The sequence below is a fragment of the Mustela nigripes genome, chromosome 12, assembly GCF_022355385.1.
Source record: "Mustela nigripes isolate SB6536 chromosome 12, MUSNIG.SB6536, whole genome shotgun sequence".
Lineage (NCBI taxonomy): Eukaryota > Metazoa > Chordata > Mammalia > Carnivora > Mustelidae > Mustela > Mustela nigripes.
This window is the reverse complement of record NC_081568.1, coordinates 137,802,995-137,819,940: the sequence shown is the minus strand read 5'-3', so window position 1 is coordinate 137,819,940 and position 16,946 is coordinate 137,802,995. Positions and strand designations below refer to the sequence as shown.

Genomic DNA, 16,946 nt, shown 5'->3' with positions numbered 1-16,946 from the left:
CCTCTCTTAAAAAGAAAAAAAAGAAGAAAGAAACATCAGCTAGATTCTTACCCATCAAAAACAAGTTTCAAGTTATGTGAGCTCATTAAACAATTTATTGATACAAAAAGCAGTTAAGCAAAACCACCAACCATAGACGTGGTTTTAAGAGTTTTACCTAAAATGAAAGTCCTATCATTTATTTATACTTAATAACAAATGACCACTACAGACACTTGAAATCATTTATTCAAGGCATTTTTACATATCTTGCAATCCATAATATAAGCATATAATAAAAGAATGTGAGCGTGTAAAGAAGAATATAAAGCCAGTGTCTGGGCATTTAAAATAAGAGCTCTTCAAAGAAGTTACATATGTTTTACAAATAGGTTACCTGAAAATTTTGGAAGAAAGTAAAACTTCATTAAAAACACTACAATACCAGATCACATGTCACTTAGTTTGTAGCAAGCAGTTATATATTGCTTAAAAGTTTATAACCTGTGAGCTAAGACTTAATACATTTTACATTCAAGTTGAAATATCTCAGCACCATTTTGGTTTGAAGGATAAACGAAATGCTTTAAGTGTTCAAAAGTGGCCCAGGACATTTGGTAGTTGGGAATGAAATTGAGCTATTGATTGAATATGTTGATTGTGAATATGAATTCTAAACATAAAAAGTATAGAAAAGGGGTAATTTTTACTTATCAGTGACAGTACGGTTAATATCAAAACAAGTTATGTTTAAACAAAATATTGTCTACATTTTCAGAAAGTTTGCTGGAAATGAATTCTCATCTGCCACAGTCATTTTAGTGCACTGCATTTGTTCCATAATCTGAATATTGGGGATGTTTGTAAGTGTGAATTTCCTAAAAGATTTCAGAGAGAGAAAAAAATGTTCATTGTTACAAATAATACTTAGTGAATAATTAGATGATAGAGATTGTGAAAAAAATTACTATGTAAAAAAATAAAGATTTCCTGGAAATGGGCAATGAATTCTTGTGGATAGTTGTGGATTCGCATGTTATAGTACTATTGGGAGACTGAATCCTAGCCTCAGAGACATCTTTAATCCAGACTACAGTCTGAATAGTTATGAAACTGCTAAAATGGCATATGGAAGGAATCAATAAATTACTTTCCTATTTATCCCATTTTTTTCAGAGTCTTTGTTAGTCTAAAAGCCAATCCCTTTTCAGTACTCAACATTCTTAGGTTTACTTCTACTTCCTATTATAAAAATATCTTATGTGGAATTTGGTAAGACTGGATTAGGGTTTTTATTTAAATTTTATTAATGGATGACTTTTACCAGTTAATCATTATATGTGAGTTTTTATGGTTATTCAGAGGAGAGATCCCTTGAGGTTCAAAAATATCAAGTGTTAAATCAATACCTGTGAGTTGTTTGGGATTGTTTAGGGGTAATGAAAGGAAGGAATATTTACATAAGGAATAAGAAAGAATCTTTAGCATCCTAATTGAATTTTTTTTTCAAAATCAACCCAATAGTAGGTGTTATATTTAAGAGGCAGACATTTCAAGGATTGAAAACATAGTTTTAATTATTAGTAACACATACATGCATATAACTATTTATTTTAACTTATTTTTTAAAATAAAATATGGTCATGAAAAACAATAGTGCTAAAAATAGAAAATTTTTAGACATGTACTTATAACTGTTAAAAATGACATAAGGTGAATCTAAAGGGTAAGAATGACATTATTTTATACTTACTGAGGTTAGGAGATGGGGTGTTTTTTTGTGTGTTTTGTTGTTGTTGTTTTTGCTTTTTTTAAATATCCCAAGGCCTACCATATAAGTGCCTGACATGTATCAGACCCTCAAATATTGATGGGTGGACAGACAGATGGAAGGCTCAGTGAATGATAGCAAATGTCTTCTCATATGTGTCGTTTTTTACAAGGGTAAGAATCTCAATGAAATGATAGGCCTTAATATGTAGATACCAGTCTGGCTCAGTATTAATACTGACAGTAGTTTTGTTTTTGTTTTTGTTTTTGTTTTTAAGGAAGTATATTAAAATATCTCTATGAGGAAAGAATATGACTTGAAAGGATCATTCTACAGTCTTAAAACTAAGTAAGCAACTTAAGGCAAAGAGGTACATCAAAGAAGTTACTCCATAGCTCAGATACTAGCTCAGTGGAAGTTCTGGGTCTCTATCAAGTTGCATTCTCCATTGGTCAGTATGTGCCCCAGCAGATGAGGTTGACTTCCACCCCGGATGACTGTCCGTCTCTAGCCCGCTTTGCTGCACTAGGCACTAGTGCGAAACGACTCCTTGTAGTTGGTGTGGACTTCACAACTCTGTGATGTATGATACCGGCTTACCAACTCAATTTTAAATTCTACCAAACTAGAAATCTCTCACTTGAGATTTTTATACTGGGTAATGTAGGAAGACTTCTGCCTAAGCACCACTAACTTAAAAGTGTCATTTGATTTCTCTCTGCACCTTTTGGAACTAGGGGGAAAAAAAAGGCAATTTTCCAAATTTTGTTGTGGCACATGGTTTCACAGTTTTAAAATAAAATCACAGCTGTCTCATTATGCAGCATAGTTGTTTGTTTTACAGAAAGTTATTTTTTCCCCCTTATTCACCAACACCTCAACTATGTAATGTTACATGCTTTTTGGTTTATACTTCAGACAACACAGAAAAAAATACATATATATTACTGAGTCCTGGATGACCTGATAATGTTCTGATATCCAGATATTATGTTATATATTCTGGATTATTCAAATATTTTTTAGCATTCTTCATTTAAAAAGAGGAACATTAAAAAAAATGTAGACAAGTTGAAAATCCCAAGGTATTTTTCATTAATGTTTTAAAGTATTTGAGAGACAGCTGTGGTTTGGGGGACTTGTTTGTATGATTTTTATGTCAACCAGGAAAATCTTGCAATTAACTGTTATACTTACTTAAGCGCATACATAGTTTCTCTAAATATATTGCATCTATCATCAGAATGACTTCCCGTAGACAAAACTGTCCTCCGTACACCAGTCCCCAGAATGGTGATTTTAAGAATGCCACTTACAAGGTTTCTGCCCACAGGAAAATTAAAGAATTGAGAGAGCATCAACGAATGTCAGACGGGAGTTGGGCAGCTCAGTTTCTTAATTTGTTCCGAAACAAAAGCTGACTTAAGTCAGAGTGAAATTGTACATTAAACAGAAAGACAGGAGTTTACTAACTTTAAAATGTAAACATAAAAATTTATATAGGGATGTAACTATCTGAGTACATATATTGCGATTTCTCTGCTATATAGTATTATTTCTTGACACCAATGGTAATGTTTGTTCCTTCCTCAGCACCAGATGTGTCTGTATCTACTTGAACAGTAGGAGCCTCCTTTCTAAATTAATCTATGCGAAGACAAATACAAGCAGTTATTGTTATGGTTCACTGAAGTTAAGAAAATTTTCAGTTAATGGTAATTTTGGCTCATTCGCTAAAATGTTATTTTCCCCTTTACACCATAATTTCCAAAGGAGCATGAGAAATTTGGATATCCGTCAAAGAGCCAAAGTCTGCATCTACAGAATGGAAACACTGTTCATTCACAAAGTAATATGAATAATATTAAAAATTTCCCAAGTAAGGCCAATTTAAATGTTCAAAATCCAGTTATGTGCTTTGTTATAAAACAGTCCAAACAAAAATTCCTTTGTTGTTTTCTGTTCTTTCAAAATATATAAATCCTACTGAAGTTAATCTATTTTTTCCCACTTCAGAACACGAGGCACTGATTGATCCATTGGGAGTTTTGGCTTGCTTTCTAATACCTAGATTAAGAAAACAAAATAAGACAAATTAATAACTTGATAATATTATGAATGAGTACAGTAGAGAAGTTTAACGTGGACCCTTTAAAAAAAAATCTGTAGCAGTTTTCCTCCACCTATGCAGTAGTCACCCTATGAAATTACCCACTAATACATTATTTTAACGATGATTTGAAGGAAGTGACTCTGTTAGCTGCAGAAAGTGTATGCCTGATACCTACAGACTTAATGTTTAGAGTTAAAAGAAATAGCCTCTGAAGTAATCAAGAGTAAATCAGGACTTAAAGGAACAGAAGCCCCGTCCAGAGGAGTTTACTCCATGGAGCATGTTTACTCCATGGTTTGGGGCGTATCCATCTAGAAGCAGGTCCCTGGCCTCTGTGCCATCTCAAGTTACTCCTTTCCCAGGGCGATTTTGGACCTAGATGGATGCCTTAATAGGCAGAGACTGAGTCAAAGCCAGCCAATCCAATACGGTTTTTATACTGTGATCATAGATCCCCATGTAAAAAAACTAAGCACTCCAAATCATAAACCAGTGATTTCCAAATATTAAGTTTTGTGAGAGGAGAATTTAAATCATAGGGTCATAAAACTGAACTGGGTCACAGTCCCTCAGTTCATATGTTTTGTTGACAATGAGGAAAAAGAGGGAGAGAGCTGAGGCTCCTGGGTGGTTAAACATCCAGCTCTTGCTTTCCGCTAAGGTCGTGATCTCAGGGTCCTGAAATCCCTTCCCTGCACTGGGTTTTGTGTGTGTTTTTTTTGTTTTGTTTTTGTTTGTTTGTTTTTTAAGGAGAGACAGCGAGAGAGGGAACACAGGTAGGGGGAGTGCGAGAGGGAGAATCGGGTTTCCTGTTAAGCAGGGGGCCTGATGAGGGCTCTATCCCAGGATCCTGGGATCATGACCTGAGCCAGAGGTAGAGGCTTAATGACTGAGCACTGGGTTCTATACTTAGTGTGGAGTCAGCTTGACATTCTCTGGATCCCTCTGCTCCTCCCCCAGCGCACATGCACGCGCACCAGGCACTCACTCGTGCTCACTCTCTCTTTCTCTCTCTAATAAATAAATCTTTAAAAAAAGAAAAAAAAAAAGAGGCAGAGTAGATCTATCAAAGGTATACGCTGTCCTCTTGGGTAGTTTTTACACACCAGTGGAATGTTCTCCAGTATGTGATTAGCATGAAAACTTTAAGCGAACTGAGGTATGATAGATCTTGAAGGCTTAAAAAGGTACAATAACATCACCAAGGGAATCATATGCTGGCTGCTGTCAGAGCCACCAGACTGACCACACAGCTTTAGACAAGCTACCCTCCTTGCTGAAGGAGCTTCAAAGACTCCCCATGGCCTTCAGACTGAAGTTCAGACTTCTTAGCCTGCTCGTCAATGCTCCCTTTTGATCAGGTCCCAACTTACTCTTCCATCCTTTTCACCCAAATCTTAACTCCTTAGCCACACTAGAAGTTTGGGTTTTCCAAGTATGCCTTGCAGTTTCTCGCTGCCGGTGGTACTGACTCCTCCCGGCATTCCCTTCCTGAGCTGCTCCCCCTGCCACCCTCCGTGCGGTCCTCCTCAGCCTTCAAGGCCCAGCTCACATGCTGTCCTAGAGCCACTCCCGAATGTCAGCCAGAGGAGACGTCTCCTTCCTCTGAATGCTGATCCTTAGCAAGGGAGACCAGAAGTGAAGGTCAGAATAAAGGAGGCAGGCATCATTCTCCTGAAGGCGAGGGTTCCCCTCTCAAGGTCTGCACATCTCTCATTATTTTTTCCCACCTCATAGAGTGGTTCTTGTTATTTGATTACAAATCACTATGGGTCCTTTCATTTCCATATTTCCATCTGATCCATATGGCTTATTAAAATGTTACCTCAACCCCTCTTACAATATAGTCACAGTCAGTAACAACTGGTTTCAAAACAAAAAGAACAACTTTGTGCTGGAGTAATGTAACCATTTTTATTTATTCTAAATACCTGGCGATATCCAATTCAGTAGATTCCATTCAAAAACATTCTATGCCACAAGAGTCACATCTCCAGACTTGTTCTCAGCCATTGGACCGGGGGGTCACCTAGAGGTCCTTCTGTTTCTGCTGCATTTTATCTTACCAATCATGGAATTTTCATAGTGTCTCTCTATTACAGTTTTATGTGTATTTCTCTCAGCCCCTCAGTTTTCCTCATCCTAAGTTCCCCGAAGGAGAGGGTCATTTGTCTCCTGTTGGAGTGTTGAATAAGAGACTACACTTAGTGGCCAGCCTAAACCCAGGGTTGCAGTGATAGACAAGAGTCTGGGTGTAATACAGCTACAAGGGACAGGGAGGGGTCAGAAATCATATTTATCTTCGCCTCACTCTCGAATACCTCGTGTAGGACCTCAATAAATACATAGCTCAAAAGTGAGAAAGCCAATGAATAAAGAGAATGAGTGAATAAGGAATCCTAAAAATTAAGACAAGTTAATTAATCCATGTATTTGACATTATTTTCATTTATTTTAGCTTCAATGACACTTATATGCTGAGGATTTGCATTTCTACTTTGATCAGCTCCACACAATAGGGGCCATAAACCCAGCCAGGTTTTCTGCATGGTGTGCACATTCAGAAGGATATATGTGGTCATATTTTTTCGATGCTGTCCCTTTGCCATCATAGGCTGCGTCTATCCCTAAAGCTGTGATAACACTTGCCGAGCACAGGCTCAGCTCCTTTATGGAAGAAGGAAAGGGCTCCCTCCGAGGTGAATGCAGCCCAAGCCACAGTGCATGGCCATGTCTCTGGAAAAGGGACTGCTCTATGGAAGCCTCACCTACCCCCAGCCAGGAGCCCAGGGGTGGGGAAGAACCTGCACAACCAGGCTGAGGTGAGTTTGGGCAGTCCCACAAACTACAGATTGACGTGTGGCCAACCAGTGTCCTGGGTTGTGTATCCAGGAGAAATGTGTATTAAGTTGCTGGTGTAGCTTTGTGCCAAGTCCCCACGTGACCCCAGAGGCACTGGTGCTCCTCCCATGTTGATGTATATTCAGTGTCATTCTAAAGGTGTTTTCATGGTTGGTCTCAGTCACAGGGGACACAGGTGGTTAGGCTCGCTAATCCCGCAACACTAGAGCAGACAGGGCTTCAAGGATGGAGGAGCACAGAGACAAGCCAATTAAACTACCTAACTTTGCTCCATTACTTTCATCCCAGCATCACCCCTGTTAATATTCACATGCTGGGATTCCCTCCAAGATTTTATTCCCAGAAGGGTCTCAGAGCTAAGCAAACGGTGGAGGGACCTCCACACACCCCTCCTTTGTATAGGGTATTTTTCTAGTACTTGTGGTTTTGGAACTTGAATTTGTAAAATCTTGGTTCCTACGGAATGGGCGGACTTTAAGGCAGTGATTTTCAAAAGACACTTTAAAGAACTCTAGGAATGTCTTCAGAGCTGCTTCATGGACGCTGGCAGAGAAACAGGAAATCCAACTGTTTGGGATCCCACAAGGTCATCCACACTGCGTATCGCATGCTTTACATATTCAGCCACCACACAGGCTTTTTGGGGTAAACAGTGTGTTCTGTGTGTATGTCTTATCTTAGAAGCTAAGCTTTAGATTGATAAAAACCTGAGTACATCTCCCCACCCCCTTTTCTAGCATCAGCAAAGAAAGATCGGCTCTAATTATGTGATAGCACAGACCATTTTACAAGAAACTGCAGTAATAATGGAAACAGACACAGGTAGGGGTTCCTGGGCAGCTCAGGCAGTTAAGCATCTGCCCCCATCAGGTCATGATCTCAGGGTCCTGGGATCAAACCCTGAGTCAGGTTCCCTGCTCAGTCAGGAGTCTGCTTCTCCCTCTCCTTCTGCCCCCTCCTGCTTCTGCTCTCTCTCTTGCTTTCAAATAAATAAAAATAAAAATATTAACTTAAAAAAAGAAAAAAGAGGGGCTCCTGAGTGGCTCAGTTGGTTTAACAGCTGCCTTCGGCTCAGGTCATGATCCCGGAGTCCCGGGATTGAGTCCCGCATCTGGCTCCCAGCTCCACGGGGAGTCTGCTTCTCCCTCTGACCCTCTCATCTCTCACGCTCTCTCTCACTGTCTCTCTCTCAGATAAATGAATAAATAAAATCTTAAAAAAAAAAAAGAAAGAAAAAAGAAAAGAAACAGACATATGTATAACGCCTGTCAGTGAACTAAAACCCTTTGAGAAGAGAATGACTAAGCTAGGAGAATAGGACTCACGGTGAAATTGTGCAGCCCGAGGCATACGCATGGTGTCCCGTGTAGCGGATTTCACAGCGCACGACATTGTTAGAATAGTCCGATTCAGGCACCAGGTAGCTGGGGTTCACACTGACCTAGGCAATGTAAACATCATCCACATTTCAGATTTCATCAGCAGTGTTTGCTGGTTAATTTCTTCCCATTTCCCCAGGGCTAGAACAAGGAAATGCTTCAACTAGATGAAGCAGGGAGGGGATTTTAAAGGGAAGGGAAGTGGTGAAATTCTGGAGAAGTTATAGAAGGAGGGTCTGCATTCTCCCCCAAGTTCCTTAAAATATCTTTTTCCTATAGGTAGGTTGGTTTAGAAATATTTCTAGGGAGACATAGAATTGCTTGCAGGATCGTGATTATTGAAAAGTGAATTCAGAAGGGGGAGCCCATTGAGTTGCAGTCAAAATAAATGAAAGGTTTCTATTTTCAAAGGTCTCTACCTTTAAAATGTAGTTTCCAGGTTTTACATCCGTAATATCAATCCACTGGCAGTCTATGTCTGCATTATAGGTATCATAGCAGCCAGGACTCAACCCCTAAAACAAATAAAATTTGAAAATGTAAAAAGGTGGCATATGGTTAGAATATATTAAAGAATATGATTATCATTTGCAAATTAAACTTTAAGTTAGTACTTACAAGAGTCTGACATAAAACTATACTTATATTGCATCTCCTTTGAGAAGTATATATTACTCAGCCTTATAGCACCTCCAGCTAAAAAAATACAGGACTAATATAAGTAGTAGTACATCTAGCTTCTTAAAAGTGTCATCAATCACCAGTGAGAAATATAATCTTAAGGGACAGAATAGGCCTCCATCAAAATTCTAGAATATCACCAGTTCGGGAATAAAGGCCCTGTAATAATCCACCTGTCTCTCATGACCTCAGTACGATCCTCCCCACTTTCTCTTGGAAATCACCTTCCTTTTACTCTGAATGCCCCGATTTTTTAGTGTTTGTTCTCTAATGCTCTGTATTATAATGTTACCGTCTAAGAATCTATCTTGCTAGAGATTAGAAACTCCCTGAGGGTGGTGTCTTTGTTGCATTTTTGAGTCGCTAATGTTGATAAAGTAGGCAGCATGTGCCAGGAGCAGTTTTAAACATGTTACATCTAAAAATTCAGTTTTCACAAGTACATGAAATCGGTGCTATTCTTATCCCCATTTTGCAGGTGAGGAAAACGAGTCACTTTGAGGTCAATCAGGTCACTCAAGGATATTATAGCTAGTAAGTGGTTAAGCTGGCTTTCCATTTAGATGTTCAGGGCCCAGGGTCCCTGGGTCCCAGCCACACTATTCTCTCTCTCTCACATTGCCACTGAAAGACATTATTGAATTAAAGGGATAAATGTATGCCTCAGAAAATGAATACCACCACATCACTCCATTTGCTAAGATATTCACTTCAGTAAGGAAATTAGTGCCTTCTACAGGCAGATAAGAGAAAAATTCCAGTAAGATAGGGTCCTTGTTCTCCAGAAAGTTACAATCTGGGGAAATGTGCTCAAATTGGAGTCTGTAGGTATCTTCTTGATTCCATTAGTTCTTCTGGAGAAGTTTGAATTGTTGTATTTCCATTTGAATACTAATCTAAGGTAAATTTAAAAGCATATGCTAGAATCATTTTAAGTCTTACTGCTATTTCATTTTGGCTCCCAAAATTTCTTTGGCATTTAAGATCACTTTGGTCACCAAAGAAAAGGCAAAATCCGCTGAGCATATTCTAGTGATGCTTGTGTGGATCTTGCTGGATTGGGGAAGAATGGCACAGCCCTGTGCTCTCACACAACACACAGTAACACAGACAGGCCAACCTCAAAAGTACCTGTGCTTCAGTGGGGAGAACCATATAAAGATTTTTCAATTTCTGGGCCCAGCACATTAATTCTGATTCTGGCACATATTAGATACTCAGTAAGCATTAGCTATCTTAAATGTTGCTACTTGAGGCTAACAAGAAGTCCTACGGCCTCCCATGGCTTTGTAATACCTCCATTGGATGAGCTACTATGTGTTTAAGACTTTAAACAACACCACAATGCTGATCTTACCTTCAAGTGAACAAAAGAGCTTTAAAGAGTGCTGAAATTGGTACTCCAGCTGGCAGGATTTAAGTTAAGTTTTAACTTTGATTATTTGAACTAGCGAACAAGTAATGGGAATTTTTAAGGCTGTTAAAAAATCAGGCATGTCCTATATTCAAGTTCAAACTTTATTTTTACTTTTTCTTTAAAGATTTTATTTATTTATTTGACAGACAGAGATCAGAAGTAGGCAGAGAGGCTGGCAGGGGTGGGGGAGCGGGTGGGAGAAGGAGTGGGGAAGGGGGAAGCAGGCTCCTTGCTGAGCAAAGAGCCCCGATGCAGGACTCGATCCCAGGACCTTGAGATCATGACCTGAGCTGAAGGCAGAGGCCTTAACCCACTGAGCCACCCAGGCGCCCCAAGGTCAAACTTTAAAAACAGATGAAATGTAGAACCTTGGGGCACCTGGTTGGCTCAGCCAGTTAAGCTCTGCCTTTGGCTCAGGTCATGATCTCAGGGTCGTCGGATCGAGCCCCATGTCAGGCTCCCTGCTCAGTGGGGAACCTGTTTCTCCCTCTGCCCACCTGCCACTCATGTCTCTCAAATAAATAAAATCTTAAAAAAAAAAAAGAAAGAAAGAAAGAGAAAAGAAATGTAGAGCCTTAGCCAATGCCATCTAAATTAGCTGTTTTAGCAAAAGAGAACTGATGTTTACATTAAATTAGTGAGGTCACTGTAACTGTTTCCAGTTTCACATATGTTGAAAATGTAAATTTGTTAGCTCAGAACTTAGGAGTTTTATGGAAGTAAAGATATTAAGGAAGTTATATCTACTTTTCTGTTTGGATACATTCTAACAACCTTGTAATACAACTATTCTAAGTCAACACTGGGGCTTTGTGAGAGTGGTTTTGCCCCTTTAAATGAAGTCCATGTTCAAGAAACACCAGTCTAGTGGAAAACATAAATACGCCAATCACTTGTTAAGCAAGACCTGGTGAACAGTGGTTAAACGGGACATACATAGAAGATGATTAATAAGGAAGGAAATGAGATGGGGTCTCCCTGGAATACCAGAAGTGCCATAAATACCTATAGACAGAAAGTCAAATATTTCAACAAAAAGCTGCCTAGAGTGCCTTTTTTTCTAAATGGAAAGAATAAACTCCAGGGCCCCTGCCCAGGCGGGTGGCCACTATGGAGATCGCTGAGCGGAAAGGGAATCTCTCTGCCCACATATGTGTAATGTGTGGGTAGTTTGCATCAACTTTTAGTTAGAGAGTAAGTGCTGCCCCCAGAGCATGTGGAATTGAACCTTGCCCCCCTCCAATTGCTCTGATGTTTTTAAGTTCAGAGAAAGAAGCAGTGGTAACATTTAGGTCACTAAAAAGCTTCCTGCCACAGCCCTGGAATGTGCTGCCCGAGCTGCCAGCTGCTGCTCCCCTTATGTCCTGCCTTATGTACGTTCACTGCTCCTTGCCAAGATTTCGGCTGGACAAAAATTATAATGTCCTCTTACAAATGAAGGTTTCTTATGGAAATACTGGCATAGCTTTTAACTGACACACATTTTCCCATTATAAGACATACACACTGCTTAGGTCAGCACTATTTTTAAAAAAATCCATCCAAAGGACATCTGACATCAATTATACTGTAGGTTTAACTACATATGCGTGGAGAAAGAAATTGTGTCCTTCTGCTTAAAAGAAACCGGTTTTAAAGTGCTTTTTAAGAAACTTCGTTTCTCTCTTTGGCTAACCCCAATCACCATTCTCTCTCTAGCTTAAGATTGGAGGCAAGAATGGTTTTGAAGGTGAGAAAAGAGAAGTGTCTTCACCATTATTTACCAAGCCAGTTAAAGAGTACAGAATGAGTGCAGATACTGGAAACCAGTCCAATTGACTCAGGCACTAAACCTCCGCTTTTCACTGTAGAACACAATGATTATGCACATTGACCTTCTATGATGATGAAATTCTTTAAAAATAATTTGAGTTTGGGGTGCCTGGGTAGCTCAGTCACTTAAATGTCCAACTCTTGATTTCAGTTCAGGTCATGATCTCAGGGTTGTGAGATCACGCCCCAAGTCGGGCTCCACACTGGGCTTGGAGCCTGGTTGAGGTTCCCGTTCTCCTTCTTCTGCCCCTCCCTGTCCTTTCTCACCCTTTCTAAAAATAAATACTTTAATGATAATAATTTGAGTCATCAAGCAACCAACTTCCTTTTCCCAATTATTTTCCATCTTGATGAGATGACCCCCTACATCAAACAGTTTATAAAGGACTGGCAGGAGGAAAGAAAAAGAGACCATACTGTTTTCTCTCTGAAGCCTGTGGGTTCCTGAGGTCAGGGAGCCAACCCACCTGTGTATGAGCAGTACATGCAAATCGCCTGTGGTAGCCATAGTCACAGGATGTGTCCTCAAGACAGAAACTTGCTTTGTGGCCTTCAGCCACTCTCCTCTGGGTACTGGCATCAAGGAGGTCATAGTGGCTGAATTCATCCATGCTGTGATAATGTCTGATGTCCCACACAACACAGAGACACAGGTCAAGAACACACAGAGAAAGTCATGAGGACTTTAGATGACTTCCCCACGGCCTCCCACACTTGTTTCCACATTACAAGTGAGATCCCACTTATCTTCTTAAAGCCAGATTCATGCTGGCTTTTTTCCCCCAGGACCATCTATCAAACTTGTAAGCCTTTAACTTTGCTTATAAGAAAAAAGGACTTATTTTGAGTATTTTGTTTTCCTATTCCACCCTGTTTTATCTTTGAATATTAAGTAGAAATAGACACTAAATGATCTGTGTTTAAGTAAAACCTGCCATATGCTCTCTAGTCTGTTTCTTTTGGCTGGCGGTCCTGATGTTTTATTCCAAATAAAAGAAGAGCACATGACTCTTGGGACGTTTCTGTGAGATTTTTAAAAAATGTAAAACCATTACTAAAATGCAAAGGAAAAGTACTGCTATGTTTTCCCCACATCGTTTATACTAGTATAAACTTTTTAGTATAAACTTCTATTTAGATACAAAATAATTCTATTTTATCAGAAAATAAGGTGTTCATATCTGCCTTTCTCATTTCATTTAAGGTCCTGAGATGTGTGTCTTCTCACATGAGGGAAGAACAAGAAAAAATTGGCTCCAGTTGCAGAAGGTTTCTGGACATCCATCAGTATTTCCCGACATTACCGGGATTCCTAGGCAAGTTACCAAGGCAAATTATAGAATCACTTTATATAGAGATCATTAAATTTAGGACAGAACAGACAATTACCCTGGGTTTGACATAGGCATTTTAAAATATAGAGGTAGGTCCTTCTCAGCTCATGGAGTATATCATCTCTATCTTTCTTGGAGACTGGTGTATGAATCCTTCTGATAAGTACTTGTGGTTTTTATTACATGCTAAGTAAGGCAGCTGCGTAGCTCAGTCGGTTAAGCATCTGCTTTCAGCTAGGATCATGATCTCGGGGTTTTGGGATTGAGCCTCATGTTGGGCTCCCTTCTCTGTGGAGTCTGCTTCTCCCTCTGCCCTTCCTCCCACTGGTTCCCTCAACTCTCTCTCTCTTTCAAATCAATAATTAAAAAAAAAAATGCTAGCTAACTATAGATGATTTTTGTCTACAACAAGCTTTTTTAGAAATCCTACCTGTAGTACATTGGAATAAAATTCTAGTGAAGCCAATTGCTGTATCCTATCAGCGGTTTTAATAAGCTGAACTTAGAACATTTTAAAAACAGGATCTGGTAGTTGATGTATGTTCTTAAAAATAGACTCCCTTGATATTGTCACATTACACAGAGAAAATTCTAGAAATAAGACTTTGCATTTATGCATCAAGAACTCTCTGAAAAAGGAAAACACTCAGAAGTACCCGGAATGCCCATCCACTTACTGGTGACAACTGTGCCATTCCCAGGAATATCTCGGTCGGCTTGGTAAGAAATCTGATGTCCCTTGGTTTTTCACTCTTTGGGGGAATCTTAGCAGCACCCTGTGATCATAATCTCTAACATCTGCTCTGTATGCTGAGCTGTGATTTTGAAAAAGAAGACATTATTACTTTCACAGGATATTAACTGAAGACAAAAGCAAAACCTTTTCCATTTTTTAATGGCAACTACCTCCCACCTTCAACTAGACTATCAGTTGCAAGAGGCATTCTGCATATTTTGTTTATTGCTGAATTTCCAGGTACTAGAACAGCACCTGGCAAGTGGCCAGAGTACAGTGAATATTTGCTGAATGAGTGAATGAACGACAACTATGGAAATCTGCAATTAAAATGTGAAAAGGTGTAATAAAATTGGCATTAGAAATGTACATGTGATAAGTAAATTCTGTATTTATAATAATTTCTTGTTTAACCACATGAATGAGTAGAAAGTATCCCAAATAATAAAAAAATCCTATGTGCTTAATAAGAACTTTGAATTCAGCAATAGGTTTCTTTTTAAACACTTTCCTAAATATAAAGTGGGGAAATAATTCTAGAAGTGTACACCCAGATTAGATAAATAATGTTGTAACTTCGCTATCTTGAAAACAATGGCATGACTGTAAAAATATCCTAGGGAGCGAGTGATGCAAGGAATAAAAATGGTAAGTTCAGCTTTGTTCTCTTCCTTCGGCCTGACAGTTATAAAGGGTCAGAGTGGGAGAACTATACAGCTGAACAGATAAACATTACTCTGTCCCTTCTAAAATATTTTGTGTGAATATATATTCACATGCTGTTGAGTATTTTCACTTTCCACTTGAAAAATTTTTATGAGACCTATCAAAACATCTTTTGCTCCCTCTGCTGGTTTCCCAGGAGCAAAGTCAGAGAATTCCATCCCCCAAACTGCTATGATTTTATTTTAGGACTGATTGAAAAACAAAGCTCTTGCTTATGTTCGAATTCCAGCTGAAGTAATATCAAAACAACGAAGTTAAATTGTGGCCTCAAACCAAAGAAGAAAACCTAACCTTTGCTGAAGAGGGGTGCCCCACTGGCAAGTTAGCCCTCTTTTTTTTAAGGGGTCATTAACAAGCTCTTCTATTACAATATTTTTTTCCACCTTATTGTACAGTTCTTTAATAGAAAGTTATGGGAAACCATTGGTTCCAAGGTTTGAGGATCTTGGAAAAAGAGCATGAGATCCCAGTTCTCCAGGATAAGGGTTTGCCCCCATCTCCCTGATTTGTGTCACAGTTTGAAAGAAAGAACCCACAGAAATCTTCAGAATGTTAACTCTCCATCCAGGTCCGCAAGCCCAGGAGACCACATTCCACTTCGCAGCTCTTGCCCCACTTCCCAACTCCTGTCTCCGGGGAACAAGAGCGATCAGAACCAGGCACAGGAACGGCGCCTGAAGCGAGATGGGGCAGCCAGGCCGCGGAGATCCCCGCCGGTACCTGGCCAAGCAGTTTTCCTCTGCAGCGCATCTCAGGTTGTACATGGACATCTTCTGCACGTACGTGGACGCCTGGATGTAGTACGGGTCTGGCACCAGGTCCGGGAGACCTAAACGTCAGAAGGCGATGGGGAGAGGTGGCTGTGAGACAACCCAGTGCCCCCTCCCCCAGCTCCGGGTCCCTTCATGTCCCTTACTTTTCACCCTTCACGCAACCCGGCTACAGAAAGCAGGAGACCGGGGGAGGCCCAGGGCTGCAGAGCAAAGTAGAAAGAGAGCAGGAGGGGCCAGGCGCGCGGTTTGCACCAGATTCCAGGGCTGCCTCGGCAGGCGCAGGGGGAGGGATCGGATCCGCGGGGACTAAGGCCTGCCGCGCCCAGGCAGCCACGTTGGGGAGCCACAGAGTTGGGGAAGGGGTGCGCGGCTGCCTCCTGCAACTTGGGGGTGCTTACCGTACTGGAAGTAGCCGGTGCCGTATCCGGGCCGGTACCTGCTCCCAGGCCGGGGCCTTTCGTACGTGTCATAGTAGTTGTAATAGGGGTTGTCGTCGGAGTACTTGTAGGGGTTGTACGGGTCGTCGCCCACCATGCCGTCTACGCGGCTGGGTGGCTGCAGGTTACTGAGCGCCGGGCGCTCTCCCAGCGCCGTCCGGTTGCCGTCTCTCGAGTCCCCAGCATCGCGGGCCCCGGACGGCGAGTAGCCAGCTTGGAACCAATGGCGGGCGGCGGGTCTGGGTCGGCCGGCGACCCCCGACGAGCCTGCAGCGCGCTCGCGTGCTGCCGCCGTGCGGTTGCGGAGCAGCAGGATGGGCATGCGCGGCTGCGGGGCTGCGGCGTTGGCCGCGCCCGGGGCGGTGGTGCCCGGGTCCCGTCGGCGCTGCGGCTGGTACTGCGAGCCCAGGCTCAGCAGGCTGAACACCTGCCCGTTGTTCTCCCATTGGATCCTCTGGCGCCAGGCGGCCGGAGCCGCCGGCTGCTGGCGAGGGGGCTGCTGCTGGCCAGCGGCCGGCGGGGCGCAGCGCAGGAGCGCGCAGAGCTGCAGGGGCCCGAGCAGGAGCGCGGTCCAAGCGAAGCGCATCGCTGCCTTTTGCCTGATTGTCCCCACTCCGGGAGGTCGTTGGTCGGAGAAAAGGAAATCGGGGCCCAAATCACGTGAGGGAGGGAGAAATCTTCAACCGGGGAGGCGGGCGGAGCGCGGGTATCTCAGTCCCTACAAGCAACACCGAGGGTGGGCTGCAGACCCTCGTCCAGTCAAGGCAGCTGCTGGGACGTGGCACCCGCCTGTCTCCTCTTTCCCAGTCCTTCTGGAAGGCGACGGGGAGCGGCGCGGTGGCCCCGGCGAGCGGGCAGCGTCTGGAGTGAAGGAAGGAGGAGAGATTTTAAACTTTCTGGCACGTTTGCAAAGTTACACAAGCAGT

At 41.7% G+C, this 16,946-nt stretch overlaps 1 protein-coding gene across 2 annotated transcripts; it reads right to left on the bottom strand.

Annotated features, from left to right (window-relative positions):
- Nucleotides 1–210: 210 nt before the first annotated feature.
- LOX (lysyl oxidase) lies at nucleotides 211–16,691 on the bottom strand. 2 transcript variants are annotated; one of them, XM_059418437.1, is made up of 7 exons: nucleotides 15,982–16,691; nucleotides 15,531–15,639; nucleotides 14,026–14,163; nucleotides 12,482–12,638; nucleotides 8,524–8,619; nucleotides 8,051–8,166; nucleotides 211–3,817 (listed from the first exon to the last, which is right to left on the bottom strand). In XM_059418437.1, the coding sequence occupies exons 1-7, from the start codon at nucleotides 16,604–16,606 to the stop codon at nucleotides 3,811–3,813; spliced, it is 1,248 nt and encodes a 415-aa protein (XP_059274420.1). In that variant the 5' UTR covers nucleotides 16,607–16,691; the 3' UTR covers nucleotides 211–3,810. The 2 variants fall into 2 exon arrangements, with proteins under 2 accessions (XP_059274420.1, XP_059274421.1); XM_059418438.1 differs by lacking the exon at nucleotides 211–3,817 and having other exon boundaries at nucleotides 8,047–8,166.
- Between the last annotated feature and the right edge of the window lie 255 nt (nucleotides 16,692–16,946).

Bases quoted from the DNA above. Each gene is read 5' to 3' on its own strand.
- LOX (XM_059418437.1), bottom strand. From the start codon at position 16,606: ATGCGCTTCGCTTGGACCGCGCTCCTGCTCGGGCCCCTGCAGCTCTGC. The intron at 15,640-15,981 runs GTAAGCACCCCC...TCTGACGTTTAG, and splicing joins CACCGGCTACTTCCAGTACG to GTCTCCCGGACCTGGTGCCA. The intron at 8,620-12,481 runs GTGGGTTGGCTC...TATTTGTTTTAG, and splicing joins CATGTACTGCTCATACACAG to GGGTTGAGTCCTGGCTGCTA.